The sequence below is a fragment of the Scyliorhinus canicula genome, chromosome 1 (assembly GCF_902713615.1).
Source record: "Scyliorhinus canicula chromosome 1, sScyCan1.1, whole genome shotgun sequence".
NCBI lineage: Eukaryota > Metazoa > Chordata > Chondrichthyes > Carcharhiniformes > Scyliorhinidae > Scyliorhinus > Scyliorhinus canicula.
Window position 1 is genome coordinate 237670185 of NC_052146.1, and position 25359 is coordinate 237695543.

Genomic DNA, 25359 nt, shown 5'->3' on the forward strand with positions numbered 1-25359 from the left:
GCATTGAGGGGCTAGGCCCGCGCCGGAGTGGTTCCTACTCCGCTGGCTGGCGTGAACTGCCTTTGGCGCCACGCCAGCCGGGGCCGATAGGATTTTGCCGGCCGGCATAAGTCCACGCATGCGCCGGAGCGTCAGCGGCTGCTGACGTCATACCGGCGCATGCGCTGGGGAGGTCTCTTCAGCCTCTGCCACGATGAAGACCATGGCGAAGGCGGAAGAAAAAGAATGCCCCCAAGGCACTGCCCCCCCCCCCCCCCCCCACCGCCGATCGGTGGGTCCCGATCGCGGGCCAGTCCACCGTGGGGGCAAGATCGCCCCACGCCCCCCCCCTGGAGCCCGCCCAATCCCGCCGGTCAAGTAGGTGGTTTAATCCACGCTGGCGGGAGAGGCCTGTCAGCGGCAGGACTTTGGCCCATCGCGGGCCAGAGAATCGCCACAGGGGGCCCGCCGACCGGCGCGGCACGATTCCCGCCCCCGCCGGATCTCGCCGGCCCCGGGCGATTCTCCGGCGGTGGGTCGGGGAATCCCACCCCATAATTTTAGCTGTGATACCTTTGAAAGAGTTAATGTAATGGACATGCACGGATTTAATTATGTAGATAAGGTTTCACTGAGTAAAGTTTTTGGTATAAGCTATTAACATAAAGCAATGATGTATATTTGTTTTTTGTAAATATGCACTGTAATGAATACAGCACTTCAAATATATTTTAAGACTCCACTGTGTAATAAATACTTATTTTCCTAAAATAAATGTCATTTCCTATCCAGGAAAGGGAAATTTGCTTCCATTACTCTGATCATGTACCAGTTATGTGAAAACTGGGTTGGTTTTAATGATAGATTACAGACAAGACTTCAGAACTGTTGAAACTATTTATTTGAAAATAGCTTTTAAACTGTTGTTAGAAGCTCATTTTGAATTATTTGAGAAATATATTCTAGCTGGTCTAGGAAAAGGATACAGTCTTAACTGTTGCTTGCAAACTATTTTGACTATGTCTGTGACTGCTAATGATCGTTAATCACAGCTGCTTTGTGTAACAAAATAAGATACCATCTTCCTAATATGCTTTCTCTAAATATACACTCAGTTGTTATTTTTATAACGTTTGATTCATTTTTGTGCAGTTAAATTGAATTTTAAATTAATTTACTTGTGTTTCTGTTAAGGTGACCGGGTACAGGGAACAAAAACATTTCATGCAACAAAAGTTAGTGAAAAACTGCTTATGTGTTTTTCAATAAACCAGTTCAAAAACATTCATCCCTTTTTGTTTTATTAACAGTAGCATTAGAATATTATGACTTAATTTATGCACCAATATTTGCACAGCTAATTTGCTGCAATTATTTCAGAATCAGGTGATTATTCAGCCCGTTGTGTTGGCCCTTCGAAGGAGCCAGTCCCCTACCTTCTCCCCAGAGCCCTGCACATTCTTTATTTTCATACAATCTTTCTTGAATGGCTCACTTGAACCAGCCTCCCCAACACACACACACAGTGCGTTCCATAACCACTTGCTGTGCAAAAACATTTTTCATGTTGCCGCTGATTTTGACAATTACCTTAAATCTGTGCCCTCTTTCTCTCTATACTTCCAGCAATGGGTAGTTTTTCTCTTTCTATTCTGCCCAGACCCCTCATGATTTTGATACATCTATCAAATCTCCTCTCCACCTTCTCTTCTCCAAGCAAAACAATCCCAATTTATCCAATGTATTTTAGTAACCCAAAGTTATTTATCCCTGGAATAATTCTTATGAATCTTTTCTGCACTCTCCAAAGCCTTCACATCCTTCCTAATGTGTAGTGCCCAGACTGAAGGCTCCAGATGAGGCCAAATAAGGGTTCTTTGCAAGTTTAACATAACTTCCTTGCTTTTATACTCACTGCCCCTATTCCTAAAGCCTAGGGTGCTGTATGCTTTATTAACTGCCCTTTCCACCTGTCCTGTCACCTCCAATGATTTATGCACATATACAACAAGAGCCCTCTCCTCTTACACACACTTTAGAATTATACCTTTTACTTTATATTAACATTTTTCCGCATTAAATTTCAACTGCCACTTGTCCACCTGTCCCACCAATCTGTTTGCATACTTTGAAGTTCTACACCATCCTCCTCACGGGTCACGATCCTTCCAAGTTTCGTCTCCAAATTTTGAAATTGTCCGAATACACCAAGGTCTAGGTCAGGCAGAATAAGAGTCCTAATACTGACTCCTAGTCCAAAAACATCCATTCCCCACTTCTGGGGCGAAATTCTCCGACCCCTCAAAAGGTCGGGGAATTGCCCGGGGCCGGCGTAAATCCTGCCCGTGCCGTGGCCAGAATTCTCGCCACCCGGGAATTAGCGGGAGCGGGAATCACGCCCCGCCAATCGGCGTGCCCCCGCGGCGATTCTCAGGCCCGCGATGGGCCGAAGTCCTGCCGCTGTCAGGCCTCTCCCGCCGACGTGGTTTAAACCATCTCTGTGCCGGCGGGATTGGCGGCGCGAGCGGACCCCCGGAGTCCTGGGAGGGGGGGCGGGGGCGGCGCGGGGTGATCGGACCCCGGGGGGTGCCCCCACGGTGGCCTGGCCCGCGATCGGGGCCCACCGATCGGCGGGCGGGCCAGTGCCGTGGTGGCACTCTTTTTCTTCCACCGCCGCCACGGCCTCCACCATGGCGGAGGCGGAAGAGACACCCTCCACTCCAGCCGGCGGAGTGGGAGCCACTCCGGTGCGGGCCTAGCCCCTAAAGGCGCGGAGAATTCCACACCATGTTCGAGGACAGAGTCCCAACTAATTATGTGGCCCAGATGCTGCGTAACTTGGTTGAAAGGGACAGCTTTCCCAAACTACCAGAGATTGACAGGGCACACAAGTCATTCCGACCAAAGCCCAATGCTGGGGAGCAGCCGACGGCAATAATCAATGAGCTGCACAGGTACCCGGATCAGGAGAGGATCCTGCATTGGGCTCGACAGACCAAAGCGAGCAGTTGGGAAGGACACCAAATAAGGGTGTATCAGGACATTGGGGCGGATCTGGCAAAGCGCAGGGCCAAGTTTAACCACGCGAAGTCAACCCTGTACAAGAACAGTGTAAAATTCGGGATATTATTCCCAGCCAGGCTCTGAGTGACATACTAGAATACAGAATACTATTCCACCACCCCGGCAGAGGCAGACAAGTTTGTGCGTGCGAATGGTCTGGATAAAAGGCAAACAAAGCAACGGTGAGGAAGACGCAGGGAGAAAAAACTGATGGACATGGACAATTTTTGCACAGGGCCGCACTTCCTAGCTATGAGTAGGAGCACTAACTCCTAGGAAGGAAGGGGAGAGGGTACCAAAGCGCAGGACAGGGTGAGGAGGAGACCGAGGACAGCAGCGGAACGGGCATAGGAGGGGGTCCACTACACAACCGAGGAAAGCTAGCACGAGGAAGCATGGGGGAGGGGGGCTGTGGCTCCTCTTCCAGAGGGGAGAGAATACGTAGTAGGGGGGGGGGGGGGGGGGGGGAGGAAAGGGGGGGGGATGGACACGGGGTAAGCGGGGTAGAAAGTAGGGGAGCAAATAGAGGAGGGAATCGGGACCACGGAGGGAATATAATGATAAGGAAGGGATCTAGACTGACTTCAGCAGGTCAGGTTCGGGATGATAAAACAAGATGGCACCTTAAGCAGCCATTTTGGAGGGTCCCTAAACAAAAGGAAACCCCAGAATGCTGGGGTTCACCAACATGGCGTACACACAACTAGCGGCCACTTTGGAGGGTCCCAGTGAACCCGAGAGGGGGAGGAGCAGAGGGTCTACCATTTAAAATAGCCCAAAACGAATTCCGCTAACTGGGGATCCAGATAGCCCATGGCTAGACACAAATCCACAAGTGGATCTTATCAGTCTGGTTAAGGAAGTTAAAAAGGGCCTACAGAGATGGGATGCGCTTCCGCTTTCCCTGGTGGGGATGGTGCAGACGATCAAGATGAATGTGCTGCCCAGGTTCCTCTTCCTGTTCAGATCCATACCAATCTTCATCCCCAAGGCCTTTTTCCAAACAATAGACAAAATAATTATGGCATTTGTGTGTGTGTGTGGGGTGGGGGGAGAAGAATCCAAGAATCCTGTAAATAACAGCGCAAAGGAGAAGAAGCATAGGTGGCCTTCCCGAACTTGCAATACTACCACTGAGCAGCCGCAGCCGTGAGAGTGAGGGGATGGGTAAAGGAACCAAACACGGAATGGGGTGAGGATGGAGGAGTCCCTCTGCACAGGAATGACACTCCATGGGCCCTCGCCATGACGGCACTCCCATCCCTGTCAGCAAAATACTCAACCAGCCCAGTGTATTAGCAACACTGAGAACCTAGAACCAGATGAGGCAGCACTTTGGTCTGACCAAAGTGCCACCATGGCCTCCATCTGTGGCAACCACAGGCTTCCACCAGCCATGCTCGACACTACCTTTAAGAGGTGGAGACAGGATGGGGGGGATGGGGGGGGCGGGGACACTGACGGTTGGGAACCTTTACACAGGGGACAGACTGGTGACCCTAGGAGAGCTGACGGAGAGACTGGAACTACAGATTGGCCTACGCTTGTAAGCACAGTATTTATGTGGTTATTCCAGTTACATTTCTGGTCACTGGTAACCCTAGGATGTTGATGGTGTGATCTTCAGATAAGGTAATACCATCAAATGTCAAGGCAGCTGGTTAGACTTTCTCTTGTTGGAGATGGTTATTGACTAGCACTTGCATGGCGCATATGTTTCTTGTCATTCGTCATTCCAGCCTAAATGTTGTCCAGGTATTGCTGCATTTGGACACGGACTGTTTTATTATCTGAAGAGGGACTGAGCACCAATCATCAGCGAGCATCCCCACTGTTGACCTTTGGATGCAGGCAAGGTCATTGATGACACAGCTGAAGATGGCTGTGTCTAGGAAACTGCCCTGAAGAACTTAAGCAGCACGCACAGAGGCTGGGATAATTGGTCTACAAGATCCACAAACATCTTCCTTTATACCAGTCATTTTCAAACCCAGGGTCATGACTCATGGGTGGGTTGGGGGCGGGTGTTGGGAGCGGCTGGCAGGAGGGCTGCGGAGCCTTGCGTCCCGGCATTCCCGATAACGAGATCATGCGTCGTGGGAACCCGATCGCGGAACATAGTGCCCAACAGTGTGACCAGCTTTCAGAATGCCGGCCATTCTGCGCATGCGTTCCCCCTCATCAGTGCAGAGGCCTAGAGCCCAGCGGGGCAGAACACCTCCTTCTGACATCAGCGCTCTGACCAGGAGCATATTATTTTTTTATTTATTTATTTGGCCTTGAAAGAAAAAGTTTATTTTAGACAAACTGACTGGTACAGAGCCAAACTAAAGTAACTTCTTTTCATTTGGTCATGAAAGCAGAGAGAAATGCTGCACAGTGCGGTTTGAAATAGTTTTAAATTATCCAAGGTAAGAAATTAGTCTTCGGTTTCCAGGGTAACTTTTGTGAGGGGTGTGTGAATTAGGAGAGGTTGCATTATCACTTCACAACGCTCATTATTAAAAGCAGTACAGCTCACTCACACAACTTTTACCTTAACCGAGCTGACCTTGTAGATAGCAGACTGTGCTACTGCAATATTATGTTCTAGTAATCCCGTCTAATTAATTTCTTCCAACACTTACGAGATCTGTCTCCAGCGACACTCACTGAATAAATTTAATAATTTACCCATGTGCTTATCTTCATCAGGTAGTTTTAATCATTTATATCCATAAAAAAGTGGATATTTTCTAACGGTTCATACATAACAAAATGCTGATACTTGCTTGTCGGGATGTGGGAGTAGAGATTGCAACTCTGATTACACATCCACCAACTAGTCTGCTGTTGAAGCGAACTGATAAGGAACAGTTTAAGCCATCAAAGTAGAAAAGCAAAATTAAGAGGTTATTCCTTTTGATAGTGCAAATATGTGCAGGTTAGGTGGATTGGCCATGATAAATTGCCCTTAGGGTCCAAATTGCCCTTAGTGTTAGGTGGGGTTACTGGGTTATGGGGATAGGGTGGAGGTAGGGTGCTCTTTCCAAGAACCGGTGCAGACTCGATGGGCCGAATGGCCTCCTTCTGCACTGTAAATTCTATGATATGATTTCAGAGGATGTAAAAATTAAGCTTTTCAGAAAGCTACTACGTACTACAGCATTGTAAGGAAATAGGTGGTTAGAATATTAAGTTGTTCAAGTGGAATTGAAACTGTCGATTTGGCCAGAATAACAACATGTTTGTGGAGCCAGAATCACTCCGTTAGTTGTTCACAAAAATTAGTTATCAGAGCACTGTCTCAGATCCGAACAACTTGCTTTTTCTTGACTTGTTTCTTCTGAACCATCTCCATGGCAACTGTGGCTTCATATACAGGAATGGGTTCATCCAACTGAGGCCGAAAGGTTCCACTGGACAGCTTCTCCATTACATCCTTCAAAATATGCAGGTACTTCCCCTGTTGCTTGATAGTTGCCACACTTCCTCATTTAGGAATGAAATGGTTGCTCCTTTGTGAAACAGAAATTGACTATCTGGTGGATCAAGCTGCAGATTCTCCTCTGTTGTTACCCAGTGACCTGCAACAGCCAGAAGACTGAGAATGTCATGTTTATGTGGGAGATGCCGTTTGACAGCTGGTTCATCTTCCTTGCTGTAGAGCTGCACTCCACAGTCCACCACAATGTTCACACCTAGCCCACCAGTTTCTTCTAAACAACTGTCCACAAGGTCAACCTTCCCATCAGACAAGTTGATCACCCTGGTGACCAAAGGTTGTCTGATGCCAACTGTTGGTCTTAATCCTTCCAAATACATTTTGTCTTGAAGGTTGTCTGCAGTAGGAATTACTTTTGCTCCTCGATAATGAGCCAACTGAACAAGAATGGTACCAAAAGGACTTGCTCCTTCCATCACTAGCACAGTTGTCCCAGCGCTAACATGAGAATGTGTGTGCAAGGCCATGTATGCACGCAATCCGTCACGAATAGTTCCTGCAGCATCCATCCAGCTCCCATTTTCGGGTTTAGCTACAAGATTGTGCTCATGAACCAGCAGAGTACTGCAGAGCCCAGATTCTTTACAATCCAAAGGCAGAATACCATCATTCGGCTTAAAGAAGCTCTCTTTTGGTCCAACCTCAAGAACCACTCCAGCTACTTCTATTCCAATTGGCAAAAAATCTTCCTGCAATTTTCGCTCCATCAGCAACTTTGTATTCACAGGACTGAAAGCACAAACTTTAACCTGTATTTTGACATAATGATCACTTACACTAGGGGCAGATACCTTGTCTTGGAACACAAACTTTATGTCTTCATTAGCTTCAGCCAACTGGCAATATAGTCCTTTCATCTTGAATACCGTGGTTAACTCGCCTACTTCATCCACTTTCTTTATTCTCTAAATTAAATGCTCTAAATCTAACGTCATATGCTCAATGTGACAGGAATGATGCATATTTATAATGCAGAGGAGTTGTGTGGGGGGGGGGGGGGGGGGGGGGTTGGACGAGGTGACGTTAAATGCCTCCCTTCATTTATAACCGAAACACCGGGTGCAGCCTGAGCGTCGCCATGGTCACTGAATCAACCTAACCTGACAGCAACCTCCAGGAGCATATTATTTTTAATTCGCTGGAGTCTACCTGCATGGAGTGACAGCAAAGAGCAGATCACACACCCCTTACACTGATGTCATGTGTTCGCGGCACGAGAGAGATTCATCCATTTTGCAGCTGCCAGCAGTGTCGGTGTGAACTCCACGGCCTCTGGTGAACAACCTATGAAGAAGCTGAAAACGGGGGGGGGGGGGGGGGGGGGGAGGAGGGGGTGGGGATTAGGGGGTGTTGTTCTGCAGGTTGTTTTTTTATTCTTTTTTTAATGTGTGTCGGCCCACGCAGTTGTTTAAGAGATGTGAATGTGTTAAATTGTGAAAATTACAAATGCTTCAATAAAATATTTTCTAAAAAAAAGCTGAAAACAGGAACAAAGCAGCATAAAGATGATTACTTGAGGTTTGGGTTTATTAATTGTGCTACTGCAAATCAGGATTCAAAGTTCATGTGTTATATGCAGGAAAGAATTGGCAAATGAAAGCTTAAAACCCTCAAAACTTCAAAGACATTTTGAAGACTAAGTGTGGTGAGTTCATGGACAAACCTCTTGATATTTTGCAACGGATGCAGTGAGATCTTAAATCAACATAAGTCATTACCAGAATTGTAACATTGAATAACAAAGCAAGTGAGATTGTAAGTGAAAATGGTGGGTCGTGACGTTCGAGCAGCATGGGTCGCGAAGGTCGGCCAGTGTGGGTCGCGAAGGTCAGCCAGTGTGGGTCGCGAAGGTCAGCCAGTGTGGGTCGAAAAGGTCGGCCAGTATGAGTCGCAAAGATCGGGCGGTGTGGGTCCCGAAGGACAGTCGGTTGGCTAAAAATAGGTCCTGGGCAAAAAAGTTTGAAAAACACTGCTTTATAATAAGTATGCCTCCAGTGGAGATTTCCCCCAATTCCAATTTACTTCAATTTTACTAGGGCTCTTTGATGTCACATCCATTGAAATACTGCCTTGATGTCAAGGACTGTTACTCGCACTTTACCTATGGAATTGAACTTTTTTGTCAATATTTGGACCAAGGTTGTAATGAGGTAAGGAGCCAAGTGGTCGTGTGAATGTTAACTCAGCACTTGTGAGTGTGTTATTGCTGAGTAGGTACTGCTTAAAAGCAATATCAATGATACCTTCCATAACTATGCTACGATTGGAAGTTATCTGAAGGAGCAGTAAATGGCTGAAATCAAAACAAAGTGTTGGAATAACTCAGCTGGTCTGATAACAACTGTGGAGAGAGCAACACAGTTAACATTGAGCCCAATGACATTGGACTTGAAACATTAACTGTTTCTCTCTCAACAGCTGCTGATAGATCGGCTAAGTTTTTCCAGCACTTGTTTTTATTTCAGAACGCCAGAATTTTCAGTATTTTAGCAGTAAATGGTTGGACTGGGTTAGTTCTTTTTTGTGGATAGGGTGGTTGGGCAATTTTCCACATTGTCAGTAGATGTCAGTGTTGTAGTTGTATTGATCGGCTTGGCCAGAAGAATGGCTACTTTTGGAGTAGAAATCTTCAACACTGGGGGGCATGATCGAATGGCTGCATTATCCTGCTCCTGGGATGCACCCGGCTTGCAACGCCTTGCGAGATCTAACTTAATCTCAAGAGACGTTGCAATGTGAATCCTGCCCATTATGGGTGGGACCACCTTTTTGGCAAATCTGCATATTAAAGCGTGACAGCGCGTCTCACTTGGGTTGCCTCTGGGACGCCATTTAAAGTGCAGAAAACAGGCTCTGTGCGGCCTTGGCCACGCGTTCCTTGCTGAGGCCCCATCTAACTGGGCTGCGTTAAATAGCGGGGTGTTTCTAGGCACTACAAGCACCGGGAACAGGTGGCTAAACATGCTCACTATGGGACTTTGTTCATATTTTGTTAAATTGCGCTCATGATGTTATCAAGACCCCACAGTCTTAGCTGTATCCAGGCACTCAGCCATTTCTCAATAAGACTAGCACCTGTATGGCTGAGGATCTCAAGAGGCAACACTGGTGGATCATGGATCATCCACATGGCACTTCTGGCCAGGATGGTTGTAAACACTTTACCCTGGTCTTTTGCACTGGTGCATGGAGCTGCATTCAAGATGGGGATTGTTTAATTGTCCACCACCATTCCAACAGTTTGTGATAGGACTGCAGAGTTGTTCACACAATCACTTAGTTCTTTATATCACATGCTGCTTCTGTTGTTAAGCACATTTGTCCTGCGTTAAAATGTCACTAGATTGTAGCCTCATTTTTAGGTATACCTGATGCTGCTCCTGATATGCTCTCCTTACTCCTCAATGAATGACAGTTGATCCCTTGGCTTGATGGTCATGGTAGGGTAATGGATATGCTGGGCCATGAGTTTACAGACTGTGGACTACAATTTTGTTATTGCTAATAGTTCACACCGCCTTACAGATACGCAAGTTTGAGCTGTTTGTCCTTTCCGAATCTAGCCCATTTAGCACAGTGGTAGAGACACACATCACAATGGAGGGTAGGACATCCAGCATGAAAGGATTTTGTCTGCACAAGGACTATACAATGGACACGGACTCATGAACTTGCAACAGGTAATTGGAGAGGATGAGATCAATTGTTTTTTTCCCTCGTTTTTGTTCTACCACCATCTGCCGCAAACCCAGTCTGTCAATGTTGTCCCTCAGGACATCTTGGTCGGGATTCGGGAAACCCCCTGCGCATGCGCAGGAAACACGGCAGCGGTTCTGCGCATGCGCCAGAACATTCTGGCACTCCTGCGCATGCGCCAACTCGCGCCAGCCGGCGAAGGCCCTACGGCGCCGGTTGGCACGGCGCCAACCACTCCAGCACCAGCCGAGCTCCCAGAAGTGCAAAGTGCCCGACGCCAGAGTGGTTCGCACCTCTCTTTGGTGGCGGTACAGCCTGCCTGCCGATTGCAGGAGAATCCCAGCCCTTAGCTTTGACAAAGTGTCATCCAGACTCAAAACATTAGCTCACTTTTCTCTCCACAGATGTTGTCAGACCTGCTGAGATTGTCCAGTTTATTCTGATTTTGTTTTCCCTCAGGACTCTGCCCGCTTACTCAGAAGTGATGCTACAAAGCCACTCTTGAAATTGAACTGTGAAGAACCACTCAGAGTACATTCTGCGCTCTTCCAAGCAATGTTCAACATGGAAACATACTGATTCATCAGTTGATGGAGGTTGTTAGGTGGTAGTCAGCAGATGTTTTTGTCTATGATTGAACTGATGCCATTAGATTACATAGTGAAATATTTAAAAACTGCATTAACATGAAATATACTCTGATCGTAAATGGATAATTGGTAGAATAATTCACCTATAAAATGTTTTAAGATTGCAAATAGCTAGAATACACACTTTGACCCTGTATGCCAAGGTACATGGAATGAGAAGTGAAAGATGATCAAGTAAACACTATATAGGCAATGTCAAGAATGATGTGTGGATGAACAAACTAGAATGGTCAAGCTTTTTCAAAGCTGGCACAAGTGTAATCATTCAACTCAATTCGTCAATCTGAGTTAAGGAACAGGAATTCAGTAGTCGTAATCGAAGTTCAGTTGTCCAGGGCGGCAAGGTGGTACAGTGGTTAGCACTGCTACCTCAGGTGCCGAGGAACCAAGTTCCATCCCAGCCCCGGGTCAATGTCCATGTGGAGTTTGCACATTCTCCCGGTTCCTGCATGGGTCTCACCCCCACAATCCAAAAATGTTCAGGGTAGGTGGATTGGCCACGCTAAAATTGCCCTTTTATTAAAGAAACAAAATTGGGCACTTCAAATATTTTGAAAAATTCAGTTGTCCAATTCTTTTTTTTGGATAGCAAATACATTGGTAATGGTCTTTTTCCTTTACTCCCACCTCCATTTGATCCTAAATGGTACCATGCAAATCTGGTGTTCTCACCCAGGAAGCTCCAGGTTAAATATTGTGGAAAATGTAAAACTGTCAGTGAAGCACTGGGAGTTCTTTTTCTAATTTTGGAGCAGAGGCAGATGTTTGGAAAGAGTAGAGAGACTTATTCCGCATCTATTTATGCAAAGGCTTTATATTCAAAACAGAAATTTATATATTTTTCCAGCACTAAGATCACCATATCGCAAGGAAAACTTTCAAAATAAATTTGTGCTGTGAACATTTGGAAAAGGAAATTATCTTACAAATAACATTGTAAGCAATGCTCTCCATCCCATATATTTATTCAATTAGCGGTAAAAGACATGATATGGCAGGTAATTAATACGTTTGAGACTGTGGCACTCTTCCATTACAATGATGGAACCCATGTTAAAACTTTAAAAATAGAGGAAGTATTTACGACAATGAAAGCAATGCCAATTTCAAAAATGTTACTGTAAAAATTGGACACATCTAGCCAGCTGCAAGTCTGTTGGCTGAAACCTTTGTTGCTTTTTTAATCAAAATTTAGAATTGTAGGCTCATGTCCTGTTTCCTTCACAAAATTCAGGAAGTCTACAGGCTTAATACCCATAGTGGCTGAATTAATCATTGGATGAAAATACAGTCTTTCATGTCCTCCATCCACAAAGTTTGAATCTAACACAAATTTTACATCCCCTTGTTTATCACAAAACAAAGAAAGTGGTGTTGCACAACCTTGACCAACTTTTAATTTTTCCAACATTGTCCCTTCATCTGCAAAGCGCAGATTTCCACTTCCACAACCCAGCTTCTTTGCTAGGTCATTCAAGTTGATTTGTCTGTCGTATAAAACTGTCACCAACCATAAGCTTTTTTTCTTCTTGTCTTTAAGAAACAAATTCTTACTGTGTGCCCCTTTAAGGTGTTGTACATAAGGCATCATAGCTTCAACTGTGAACACCTAAAAAAAAAGTTACAAATCTGAAATTAAAAATAATCTATGTTTTGCAGGATACAATATTCAAATTTAGAAACCAAATAGTTCTACAAGCAAGCTGAATGAATTATACAAATGTCTCATAGATCATAGAATTTACAGTGCAGAAAGAGGCCACTCGGCCCATCTAATCACCACCGGCCCTTGGAAAGAGCACCCTACCTAACCCCACACCTCCACCTTAACCCCGTAACCCCATCTAACCCTTTTGGGCACTAAGGGCAATTTTGTGTGGCCAGTCCACCTAACCTGCACATCCTTGGACTGTGGGAGGAAACTGGAGCACCCAGAGGAAACCCACGCAGACACAGGGAGAAATTGCAGTCTCCACACAGATAATTTGTCATCCTTACCCAGATTGGTCTGCATCTGGCTCCAATCCCATGCACCAATGTGATTGATTCTTAACTACCCTCTGAACTGGCCTTGCAAGCCATCAGTTGTATTAAATCATGGATGTGCATAATCACTGGCATGGATCAGTTGGGTCAAGTGGCCCGTTTCTGGGCTATAAAACTTTTATGCAGTTGTGGCTCAAGAAAGTGGTCCATCATCAGTTTCTTAGGCAGCCTTACCAATTGCATCTACATCCCAAGAATATTTTCACTTGACTGATTCCTGGGTTGAAGGGATTAGCTTATGAGGAAAGGGTTGGGCCCATTAGAGTTTAGAAGAATGAGAGGTGATCTTATTGAGGCATACAAGATCCTGAAAGGATTTGACAGGGTAGATGCTGAAATGATGTTTCCTCTGTGTGTGGATGGTGGGGAGCGGGGATTTGGAATTAGGGGACATAATTGGAAAATTAGAAATCTCCCATTTAAGACTGAGATGAGCAGATATTTTTTTCTCTCAATAGACCATTAGTATGAGGGAATCTCTTCCTCAGAGAGCAGTGGATGATGGGTCATTTATCAAGGCTGAGTTAAATAGATTTGTTGCTTGACAGGGAGGCAAGCCATGATCTTATAATAATAATAATCTTTATTCTCACAAGTAGGCTGACAGTAACACTGCAATGAAGTTACTGTGAAAAGCCCTAGTCGCCACACTCCGGCGCCTGTTCGGGTACACAAAGGGAGAATTCAGAATGTCCAAATTATCTAACAAGCACGTCTTTCGGGACTTGAGAGAGGAAACTGCAGCACCCGGAGAAAACCCACGCAGACACAGGGAGAACATGCAGACTCCCCACAGTGACCCAAGCCGGGAATCGAACCTGGGACCCTGGCGCTGTGAAGCAACAGTGCTAACCACTGTGCTACCATGCCGCCCATTATCAGAGGGTGCAGTAGACTTGAGGGGCGAATGGTCTACTCCTGCTCCTATTTCTTTAGTACTTCTGTGTGAATTTTAAAAGTATTATGATTTTTTACTTTTAATGCCTTCATTCATGCTTATACGAGGGCCTCAGGTTCTTCCGTGTACCTGCTGTTTGCTCAATTTCTAAAGATACTTCAGTGTCATTTAAATAGTTGAACTGCTACAATGATATGGCAGTTTATCAGATTTTTTTTCAAAATTAAAGTCACCAGCAGATCCCTGGGATAGAGAAAGAGATTGGTTTTCTGAATACGTGATTCTGTTGCCTTGACAGATCTGGGGGTGCCCTTCAATGTGCCCCAGCAAGGGTCTCCAGGATTGTTGTGGTCTGCTTTGCACTTCATAACATGGTGCCACAGAGAGAATTGGAGATGGCAGCAGGGGAAAATGGAGAGTTCCTAGCATCCTTGGAGGTAGATGTGGAGGGGCCAGATGTGCCGTTTGTACATCCTGGCCATTTTAGTTGAGGTGTGCTTCCAGCATTACAAACTTTCCATCAAATCCACTGTGCAATCCCCCTATCATTATCACTTCCAAACTTCCTCTCTACAATCACCCAACCATTCTTCACAGTCACACCCTTTCCGCCTCATCAAGGTGCCTCATTCCAATCAGCTGACTGAAACCGATGGGGTCAATGGGAGGTACAACAGATAAGAGTTCATGAGAATGAGAAGTTCATGTAAAACCCATTCTTTCGCTCACATTAAGAGCTTCAAACAAGGTAGGTTGGAAGTGAGGTAGCATGAGTCAAGAAGCAATAGCAAGAAGCAGGAAGTGCAAAAGAGGCAAGAAGAAAAGTTGACAGAAAGAGATCCAGCACATAAAAGCAACAGAAACAGTAAGAGACTGTGCTCTCCTACTAGAAATGCCACAGGAAATGAGCTAGTTTAAGTTAATCTTTCTGTCCCGCATTTTAATCAAAAACTATATTGCTCCAAACTTCATTTTCTAACTACCAACTCCCTCCCGGCAACCCCTCCTGGCAACAAGATGAGATTAATTCAGTCTGTTTGCAACCGTTACATTTGATCCTGAAATGAGCTTCTGACCGCATATTCATACCATCTCTGAGACCACTTTTTCCACCTCTGCAACATCGCTGAAATTTGTCCCCATCTCAGCTCATCTGCTGCTGAAACTCATCCAATGACTTCATTACCTCTCTTCCAACGCACAGCTGGCTGGTCTCCAATATTCCACCCTCCATCAACTTTACATCTTCCAATCTCTGCTGTGCATGTCTCAATTAGCAGCAAGTCCAGTTCCTTTACCATCTCTGTGCTCACTGACCTTCATTGGCTCCCAGAGAAACAATGTCTTCACATTAAAATTTCCATCCTTGTTTTCAAATCCCATCATGGCCTTGCCCTTCCCCATCTTCAGCCTCACAACCCTCCAAGATATCTGCACTGCATTCCTTTAATTCTGGCCTCTTGTGCATTTCCAAATCATAATTGCTTCACTCAGAAGGATGTGAGCATCTGAAGACCCGCACATCGAGACATAGGAAGTGTCTTTCCCACAGCTACTCGACTCCTCAACGACTCTCCCTCGGACTGATGTGTTCCCTGTAAGAACACTAGTCACGATGTCCTATGCTGCTCTTGCTCATGTATTTGCTTTGTTTAATTTGTTTGGCCCCTTGTTCCACACTGTAACCAATCACTGTTTGTTGATGTACCATTTGTCAATGTACTCTGTCGATTATTCTTTTTTGTCTACTGTGTACGTTCCCGTGGCCGCGGAAAGATACTTTTGACTGTACTTCGGTACGTGACAATAAATCAAATCAAATCAATATCAATCAAAGTAATCAACTCTTGGTGGCTATGTCTTCTGTCCCCTCGATCCTAAGCTCTGGAATTCCCTCACTATCTCTCCACCTTGCTTCTTTTAAGACACTTCAAACCTTCCTCTTTGACCAAGCTTTTAGTAACCTAATCTAATGTCTCCTTATCATACTTTATTTAGTAAAGCCTCCTGTGAAGTTCCTTGGGATATTACTTTAAGGGCACTTTATAAGTAAGTTAACATAGCGATTTGTTTTAAACATAGTTTTACTTTTTTTTTTGGAAAGCATTTTATGAAGGCATTTATAATAATAACAGCAAGCAGTACAAATACTAATATAAACATAGTACAAACACCGCCTCCCTCCCTCACAAGTTCCACCTCCTCTAAATAGTAATCTAACTCCCCCCCCCCCCCCCCCCCCCCCACCTCTGCTGACAGTTTTATCCAAAGAAGTCGACAAATGGCTGCCACCTCCGGATGAACCCAGTATTGACCCTCTTAGGGCAAACTTCTATTTTCTCAAGTCTAAGAAACCAAGCCATGTCACGAAGCCAGATCTCTGAATTCGGGGGCTTCCGAGTCCCTCCACGCTACCAATATCCGTCTCCGGGCGACCAAGAAGGCAAAGGCAAAGATGATACCTCTCTCACTCCCTGGACTCTCGGATCTTCTGGCACTCTGAAAATCGCCACCTCTGGACTCAGCACCACCCTTGTTTTTAACACCATGGACATGACTTCTGTAAAACCCTGCCAAAATTCCATAAAGCTTCGGACATGCCCAAAACATATACACATCTCCACACCTGTCCTCCATCCCAAAAAACTTGCTCATCCAGGCCACCGTAATCTGTGTCCGGTGAACAACCTTAAACTGAATCAGGCTGAGCCTGGCACATGATGAGGACATGTTGACTCTGCTTAACGCAGTCGCCTAGCTCATCTACTCATTTGCGCTTTAGCTCCTCTGTCTGCATTTCCTCCGACTCCATGAGTTATTTACAAATATCCAAAACCTTCCCCTCTCCCACCCCCATTCTGGAAACTACCCTGTCCTGTATCCCCCGTGGCGGTAGGAGTGGAAAAGTTGAAAACTGCCTTCGCAGAAAATCCCGTACCTGCAGATATCTGAATCCATTTCCTGCTGGCAGTTAAAATTTCTCCTCTAAATCCTTAAAACAGGGGAAGCTCCCATCTATAAATAGATATCCCACCCTCTCAATCCGTGCTCTCTGCATGTCCGAGATCCCCCATTCAGCTTTCCGGTACAAACCGATGGTTATTGCCGATTGGAGCCCAGACCAATGCTTCCTCCACTCTCATATGCTTCCTCCACTGACCCCAGACTCTCAGCATCGTCACTACCAACGGGCTTGTGGAGTAACGGGCCAGCGAGAACAGCAGCGATGCCATCGCCAATACCCCCAAACTGGTGTCGTTGCATGATGCCGCCTCTAACCGCTCCCATACCGACCCGACCCCCCCCCCCCCCCCCCCCCCCCCCTTACCCACTTCCTAATCATGGCTGTTTTTGCCACCCACTAATGGTTGCCAAAGTTTGGCAGCGCCAACCCACCCTCCCCTCAGCCACGCTCCAGCAACACTTTCTTCAGGGTTTTACCTGCCCACACAAAACCCGAAATCATCTTGTTTACTCGTTTAAAAAAGGCCCTTGGGATAAAGATGGGGAGGCACTGAAAAACGAACAGAAACCTCGGGAGGACCGTCATTTTCACGTTCTGTACTCTCCCTGCCAGTGACAGCGGGAGCATGTCCCACCTTTGAAAGTCCTCCTAGTTTTACTTTTTATGAATAGCTGGCTTTCAAATAGCTCTTCAGTAGATGACCATTTTGATAGAAATGAGTGTGCTCCCAGACCGTAGACGTGGATAAAAATGATGGCTGGTTTCACTGTACAATGCACAATCTGAGATTCCATTAATAGTAAAAACTTCTGCACTTTTATCTTTAGCTGTATAGTGTTCTGGCATATGCCAAATAACTTGAGTTACACTGGAAACTATATAAACCCATGACAGTTTAAATTAATTCTCAAGAAAGGACTTGACAGTAGGGATTGAGAGGCTGGGAGATGTGTTTATTGATAGGGATCTTTCCCTGTTTGGAGGTTCTGGAAGAGGAATTGTTGGGGGGGGGGGGGGGGGGTCGATATCTGCAGATAAGGGACTTTGTGCAGGTTTTGACCTTTCCGCTTCCACCACCGCAGGGGATACAGGACAAGGTCGTTTCTAGAACAGGAGTGGGGGAGGGGAAGATATCAGAAATCAATAAAGAACTTATGAAGTGGGAGGAAACACAGATAGGTGAGATAAAACGTAAATGGGAAGATGAGTTGGGAAAGGAGTTAGAGGCAGCCCTGTGGGAGGATGCTATGAGCAGAGTCCTCATCATGTGCCAGGCTCAGCCAGATACAATTCAAGGTGGTTCACAATTCAAGGTGGTTCACCGGGCACACATGACGGTGGCCCGGATTAGCAGGTTTTTTGGGGTAGAGGACAGGTGTGTGAAGTGTGCAGGAGTGCCTGCAAATCGTGTCTACATATTTTGGGCATATTTTGGACATTTAGGGGATTCTGGCAGGAATGTGCGGGTGTCATTTCCACAGTACTAAAAACAAGGGTGGGGCAGAGTCCAGAGGAGGCGATTTTCGAAGTATCAGAAGACCCGGGAATCCAGGGGGCGAGAGAGGCTGACGTTTTGACCTTTGCCTCCTTGGTAGCCGGGAGACTGATATTACTAGCGTGGAGGGACTCGTAGCCCCCAAAATTGGGGGTATGGATTAGCGACATGGCCGGGTTTCTCAGACTTGAGAAAATTAGGTTCACCCAGAGAGGATCAACGTTAGGGTTCGTTCGGAGGTGGCAGCAGTTTATCGACTTCTTCGGAGAAAGCTAAACATCAGCAGATTCAATAAGGGGGGAGTAGGGGGGTGTAGGTTATTTTTAGTCTAGATTAGGCAGGAACAGTGGGAGATAGAGGGGTGTGTTACGCTCCTGAATTATGTTTACATTTGTATTGGTATCTTTTATTGTTATAAAACCATAAATAAGGGCAGCACGGTGGCGCAGTGGGTTAGCACTGCGGCCTCACAGCGTCGAGGTCCCGGGTTTGAATTGGGTACTCTTAAAAAAAAAATTTAAATTTAAAAAATTTAAAAACCATAAATGCCTCAATAAAATGTTTGTAAAAAAAAAAAGGAACGGGCATGACATCTCACTTAGAAAGTGGTTCAAACGGGGCGGCATGTGGTGCAGTGGTTAGCACTGAGACTACAGCACTGAGGACCAGGGTTCAAATCCCAGCCCTGGGTCACTGTCCGTGTGGAGTTTGCACATTCTCCCCATGTCTGCGTCGGTTTCACCCCCACAACCCAAAGATGTGCAGGTTAGATGGATTGGCCAGGATAAATTGCCCATTAATTGGAAAAAAATGGGTACTCCAAATTAAAAAAAAGAAAGTGGTTCAATCAGAAGTGGCATCTACATTTCCCAAATACAGCAAAAAGCATGTCAGGCTCATTATTACATTTATTAAGCTGTTAATCTCAGACACTTCTTCAATACCAAAGACAGCCAGTATATCATCTCACATTTTGCAGCGAGTTCTTTGAGGATTTTTTTTTTTTTGCTCAGAATATCTGGAGGTCAGTGGATTGCAGATACACCAGGTTGTAAATTTTGATTTTTCAAGTGAGACTTCCTCAACTAATGTCTATATTTCCTCACATCATTTAAAAGTACCTGGAACGTCATAACATACAAAGCTATGGGATTAGGCAGGTAGGTCAGGAAATTTTCATGTGTCAGTGCAGATCAATGGGTGAAAGGGCCTCTTTTACACTGTATTTTGTGTGATTCTGTGGTTGAGCATCAGCAATAAGGTTAGCCTTGGTGCCTTAATGGATGGTTTTACACCATGCTTTAACTTGGGTAACTTGTTCCCACTTATGGAAGTTGATTTTTCACTGCTCAAGTGTCACTTTAAAGCAACAGACAACAAGAAATAAACACAACCATGGCACATTTGGGAATTTTGCTCGAGTGATTGGTTATCTGCGAATACTACATACCTTCCTGCATTATTTGGCTGCTGGCATTCAGCAGCTGCTAAAAAAAACTTGTGCAACGAATGCATAACAAGTTGATACAAGTATATTACAGCATGTATCTTAAGCCCAATCAAGCTAATGCCAGTTGATAACATAACTTACTTCAATTTATCAAAAGATATTAATAGAAACAGTCCAACATGTCCATATCGGTATTTATTCTCCACACTAGCCTTCTCCCAGCCATCCTCCTTTATCTCATCCTTTCTCTCTCATCTAGCTTCTCCTTAAAGTGTATCTACGCTATTCACCTCAACCATTCAATCTCTCACTCCGCAAAATAGTTTATCCTGAATTTACTGCGTTAACAAGAACAGCTGCATATTTTTTTGAAGAGCAGGGTGCCCACGAAAAGGGTTTTGAATGCACCCCGGTTGAGCTGTTGCCTGGGTTCAGCTGTTTGTGGTGTTGACACTGGGCTGGGACTCTGACCCAGGACTCTGACCCAGCCAGTGGACCTGACCATTCAGGGTTTCAGCGCTCACTCTGCCGGCGCTTGCGTCCCCGGGGCCGAGCAGCTCTCCTGCTTCTCTCGAGGCAGTCGCTCACCTCTGGGTGTTCCTCACACACAGTCTCGATATTCAGCCCTTTCAGATAATCTTCCAGCTCTTTACGCCACTCAGCCGAGGCCATTTCCTACTCCTCTCTGCTCCGGCAGAACACCACGTCGCAAGTTGCTCAGAGCATGCGCAGACACCTCCTGCCCCATTGCTCTCCTCTCTGTTCCCCATAACCTTCATTTAGGCCATTTTGGTGTTGTGAATTGCAATGCATAGTATTTTTAAAACAGAAACACACCGGAAACACACAGTTGGGCATCTATGGAAGGAACAAAAATGGTCAATTTTTCAGACATGGACCCAGGTGTGGGCAGGTGGATTCATCCTTCAACTTGATGGTGTAATAAGGATCTGTGTGCAAGTGACTAACTGCTGGGGTAAAAATAAGGGGCACTACGGGAGAGGGTTGCTGAGGATACCACGGGAGCAGCCAATCTGGGCATAACCCTCAGATTGACCACCTCAAAATGTGGTCTAACTGGATACACACCCACCCTGCCCCTGCCTCCCATTAAAATCGGGCCTGCCAGACTCCCTGAGGCTTGTTTGCTCCCATCCCCATGTCAGTCCTGTCTGAATTCCTTCAGGCCTTCCCAGAGCTTCCCTCTGCCTCAGGCCTGCCTGGACCTCCCATCAAAAATCAGGTGCACCTGGAACTCCCCTGCCCCCTCAAAATCAGGCCTGCCCCAATCACTTCCTTCCCCCTCAGGCTTGCCTTGAATCCCTCAATCCTCAAGCTTCCTTACCCTAGCTTACCAGAACCCCCTGGACCTGGGCCAAATCACCCCCTTAAAACTGCATGTCACCATTTCACAACATTTTCCTTTTTTCTCAACTGAAAGTTTACCATTAAAGAATAAAACTATTTACATGAAAGCAAAACAATATAGCATTATGTCTGAATGTACTTGAACACAGGAATAAATTTAACGTCACTGAAATGCGGTTTGATTACCTGTCCAGCTTTAGTTGTGGTGATCTTTGCTAGAATGTTGTACACTTTCAGAATTCTGGTTAGAGTTGCTCCTTGTTGTGTCTTAGACCTTGTTCAAGTCATAATAGGATTGTTCAGTGCCTCTGCTTGTGGTATTGTCATATGTTTTATCGCACTGACATGTCACGGTATTTGATACGATCTTGGTTTGGGGCATATGCTGACAATTTCTGCTGGATTCATTTACCATCAGTTGGCTGTTGAACTCACACCTTTCGTCTGATATTCAGGTTGAGTAATTCGATACCCGTAAGCTGGTCATGGGCATCTTTCATTTTCCCTTGTTTTTTAAGTAATGCATTGCGTACTACTGGGAGTATCAACGAGTAATAACTGGGAAGGCCTGTCCTTCCTTGTCTACCGAATTCCATAGGTGAGGGAACAGTTGCACTGAGTAGTGTTTCTCTATCATGCAACATGACTGGGGTGAGCACAGTAAGAAGTCTTACAACACCAGTTAAAGTCCAACAGGTGGTTTTGAATCGCTAGCTTTCAGAGCACAGTTCCTTCCTCAGGTGAATGAAGAGGTGGGTTCCAGAATATATATACAAAGTCAAAGATGTAAAATGATACTTTGAATTTGAGTCTTTGCAGGTAATTAAGTCTTTACAGGTCCAGACGGAGCAACTAGAGAGAGGGATAATCACAGGTTAAAGAGGTGTGAATTGTCTCAAGCCAGGGCAGTTGGTAGGATTTCGCAAGTCCAGGCCAGATGATGGGGGGTGAATGTAATGTGACATGAATCCAAGTTCCCGGTTGAGGCTGTACTCATGTGTGCGGAACTTGGCTATAAGTTTCTGCTCGGCGATTCTGCGTTGTCGCGCTTCCTGAAGGCCGCCTTGGAGAACGCTTACCCGAAGATCAGAGGCTGAATGCCCTCAACTGCTGAAGTATTCCCCGACTGGAAGGGAGCATTCCTGCCTGCCGATTGTCCGTTGGTGTCCGTTCATCCGTTGTTGCAGCGTCTGCATGGCCTCGCCAATGTACCATGCTTTGGGACATCCTTTCCTGCAGCGTATGAATTAGAAAATATTGGCCGAGTCACACGAGTATGTACCACGTACCTGGTGAGTGGTGTTCTCACGTGTAATGGAGGTGCCCATGTCGATGATCTGGCACGTCTTGCAGAGATTGCCATGGCAGGGTTGTGTAGTGTCATGGTCGCTGTTCTGAAAGATAGTTTGCCGCAAACAATGGTTTGTTTGAGGTTGTGCAGTTGTTTGAAGGCAAGTAGTGGGGGTGTGGGGATGACCTTGGCAAGATGTTAATCTTCATCGATGACGTTTTGAAGGCTGCGAAGAAGAAGTCGTAGTTTCTCCGCTCCGGGGAAGTACTGGACGATGAGGGGTACTCTGTCAGTTGTGTCCCGTGTTTGTCTTCTGAGGAGGTCGGTGCGGTTTTTTGCTGTGGCGTGTTGGAACTGTCGATCAATGAGTCGAGAATGTGGGAGGCTGAAATTGAAATAGTTAGGTCTAAAGGCAACAAATCCATGAATGAGGCTTTCAGTAGCAGTTAAGCTGAAGTAGGGACAAAGTGGGAGAGGTTATGGAGGTGCAAATAACATTGTGAAGGTGTGGATGTGTGGATGGAAGTTCATCTCAGGGTTCAAGTATAATACCAAGGTTGTGGACAGTCTGGTTCAGTCTCAGACAGTTCCCAAGGAGAGGAATCAAGTCAGTGGCTTGGTAGTGGAGTTTGTAGCAGGGACCAAAGACAATGGTATGCGTCTTCCCAATATTTAGCTGGAGGAAATTTCTGCTTATTTAATACTAGAGTTTGGTCAAGCAGTCCGACAATTTAGGGATGGTGAAGAGGTTGAGGGAATTGACGATGAAGTGGATCTGGGTATTATCAGCATATATATTAAACCTGATGCTGTGTTTCCAGATGATATCCTTGATGGCAACTTTTGGATTTTTGCATTTTACTCTGCGTGTTGACACCAGACGTTACTGTCATGTTTGTCCTGTAATTATCACCAATGCTGATGACCTCACCATATTATTACAGCAAAATCCAATGTTGGTGACATTGATCTGTTCAAGTGTGAGCCTGTAAAGATTGTGGATGATGCAATCCCTTATAGTATGAACATACCCTATTTGGTTCCAGTCTCAATATTTTCTAAAAACGGGAAGATAATATAACAAGCTGGGACGACTAAAGAAGCTGCGTAACCTACTAAATGGTGCAAGCTAACAGTATCATTTGTAAAAGGAAAAACTTCATTGTAACAGAAGCTGTTTCCAAGAAACTAACTGTAAATACAGAATGATTAGCTGCAGATAATGAGATATTAACAAACTTTGGAACAATAAAGACCAAGAAGCTAACACCTGGAGAGATTTGCTAATGAAACATCAAATATATCTGCAGGCAGAAACTACAAATGGATATCAAGTGTACTAAAGGTGCACTGCTGTCTCACGGTGCTGAGGACCCAGGTTCGATCCCGGCCCTGGGTCTCTGTCCGTGTGGAGTTTGTACATTCTTCCCATATCTGCATGGGTCTCACCCCCACAACCCAAAGATGCGCAGGGTAGGTAGATTAGCCATGCTAAATTGAAAAACAAAAGAATTGGGTACTCTAAATTTAAAAAGTGTACTAAAGGTAGACTTTAGTATATTCAAGGTGTAGCTGATCTATTGGGAGAATATTATACTGTACATGACTGAATTCTCAGTAATGAATGGCAGTGTGCCAGAACAACATTGCTTCCTGCTACAATGAATCCAAGTTCTTGATAGAATCCACAATGTATGCCAGGGATTGATAAAATGCAAGGAACCAGCAAAATTATCTATACAATGACCAATCATCTGCAAGATTATCAGAGAGGAAGTCTTCTTGGGTGAATTTTGCTACATTAATAAACCAACTTAAACAATATGTGATGAGAACACCATTCCCAGAACAAGCCTCAGAAGTTTGCAGTGGACATATGTGAGCTCAGGAGACACAAACGCCAAAGTGAGAATCACAATCAGGGAGAATTGGGCGAAATTGAAAAAATCTGTTTTGTGTCCACCGCCAATTCTGATGTCATGGTCTGGTTCCCCCCCCCCCCCCCCCCCCCACCCCCCACCCCTCCCCCCACCCCCGTGCCAGTGGATCCATGCAAAACCGTCATTTGCCCACCGTAAGAACACCATAGGTGAGCCGCGTACAATGAAGAACTTCATTGACCCTGGCGGGATACTCCAGTCGCTGGGCTGACGCTGCCGGAGAATCCCACCCATAGTCTCCCAAAAGGTGAATTCCGGCACATATTTCTTTAAATAGCCCATTAAATGGTAACCAACATAACTTCAAGAGGTATGGATGTTTTCCAACCAACATAATTATTTTTGAGACTGTAGAAATGACATTCTGAGAATGTAGAAGTGACATTCTATGTGGACCTTGGGCAGTCCTATCATGTGGTGGATCTAAACTTCTAAAAAGCCTTTAATAAAGTTCCAAATTAAAGGGTGCTATGCGGGCTTAAGGTTCTACATCTCTCTGTTTGGAGGCTGCTCAGAAATTGGTTGAAAGGGAGGAAACAGCAAAACTATAGTTAAGTAAGTAATGCTGGGCTGAGGAAGTGTATTGCACGGTCTGAGCCCTGACGTTTCTGAGTGATAAGGACAGCCCATCTCACTTGTCTTTCCTCCCCTGCCCCTTCCATGTTTGCATAACTGTACTTCAAAAATAATTTAATTGTACAAAGAATGCCGAAGAATTACACTGAATGTGTCCTCAAAATGGAGTCAGTGATCAGACTGAATAGTAGTACATCAAAAGAAAACTACTGCGAATTAAAGCCATAAATGCTTGTGTGAAATTAAACATTCCTTGCAATAACTGGGAGACATAAGCCATCAAGGCCACAGGCTTGGAAATAAACTGTTAGAAGATATAAATGTGTCACTTCTCATTGGAAAGCATGTAAGGCTGTTTGTTGCAGAAAAACTGCAAAGTTAAGTCGGTGAAAGTGCATCCTGGCATTGCTATATTCTGATGCTTTATTAATCGGAAGTCAACCTGGGAACTGACTGGA

General features: G+C 45.3%; 2 protein-coding genes across 2 annotated transcripts; both read right to left on the reverse strand.

Annotated features, from left to right (window-relative positions):
• Positions 1–6108: 6108 nt before the first annotated feature.
• LOC119972670 (quinone oxidoreductase-like protein 1) lies at positions 6109–7503 on the reverse strand. Its single transcript, XM_038809769.1, is given in 2 exon segments — positions 6109–6495; positions 6498–7503. Coding segments are annotated over 2 exon segments (1053 nt in total). The 5' UTR covers positions 7384–7503; the 3' UTR covers positions 6109–6328.
• A 4165-nt stretch (positions 7504–11668) lies between these two features.
• zgc:64201 (prolyl-tRNA synthetase associated domain-containing protein 1) lies at positions 11669–20484 on the reverse strand. Its single transcript, XM_038809783.1, has 2 exons — positions 20315–20484; positions 11669–12481 (listed from the first exon to the last, which is right to left on the reverse strand). Exons 1-2 carry the CDS (start codon positions 20396–20398, stop codon positions 12053–12055), a joined length of 513 nt encoding a protein of 170 aa, XP_038665711.1. The 5' UTR covers positions 20399–20484; the 3' UTR covers positions 11669–12052.
• Between the last annotated feature and the right edge of the window lie 4875 nt (positions 20485–25359).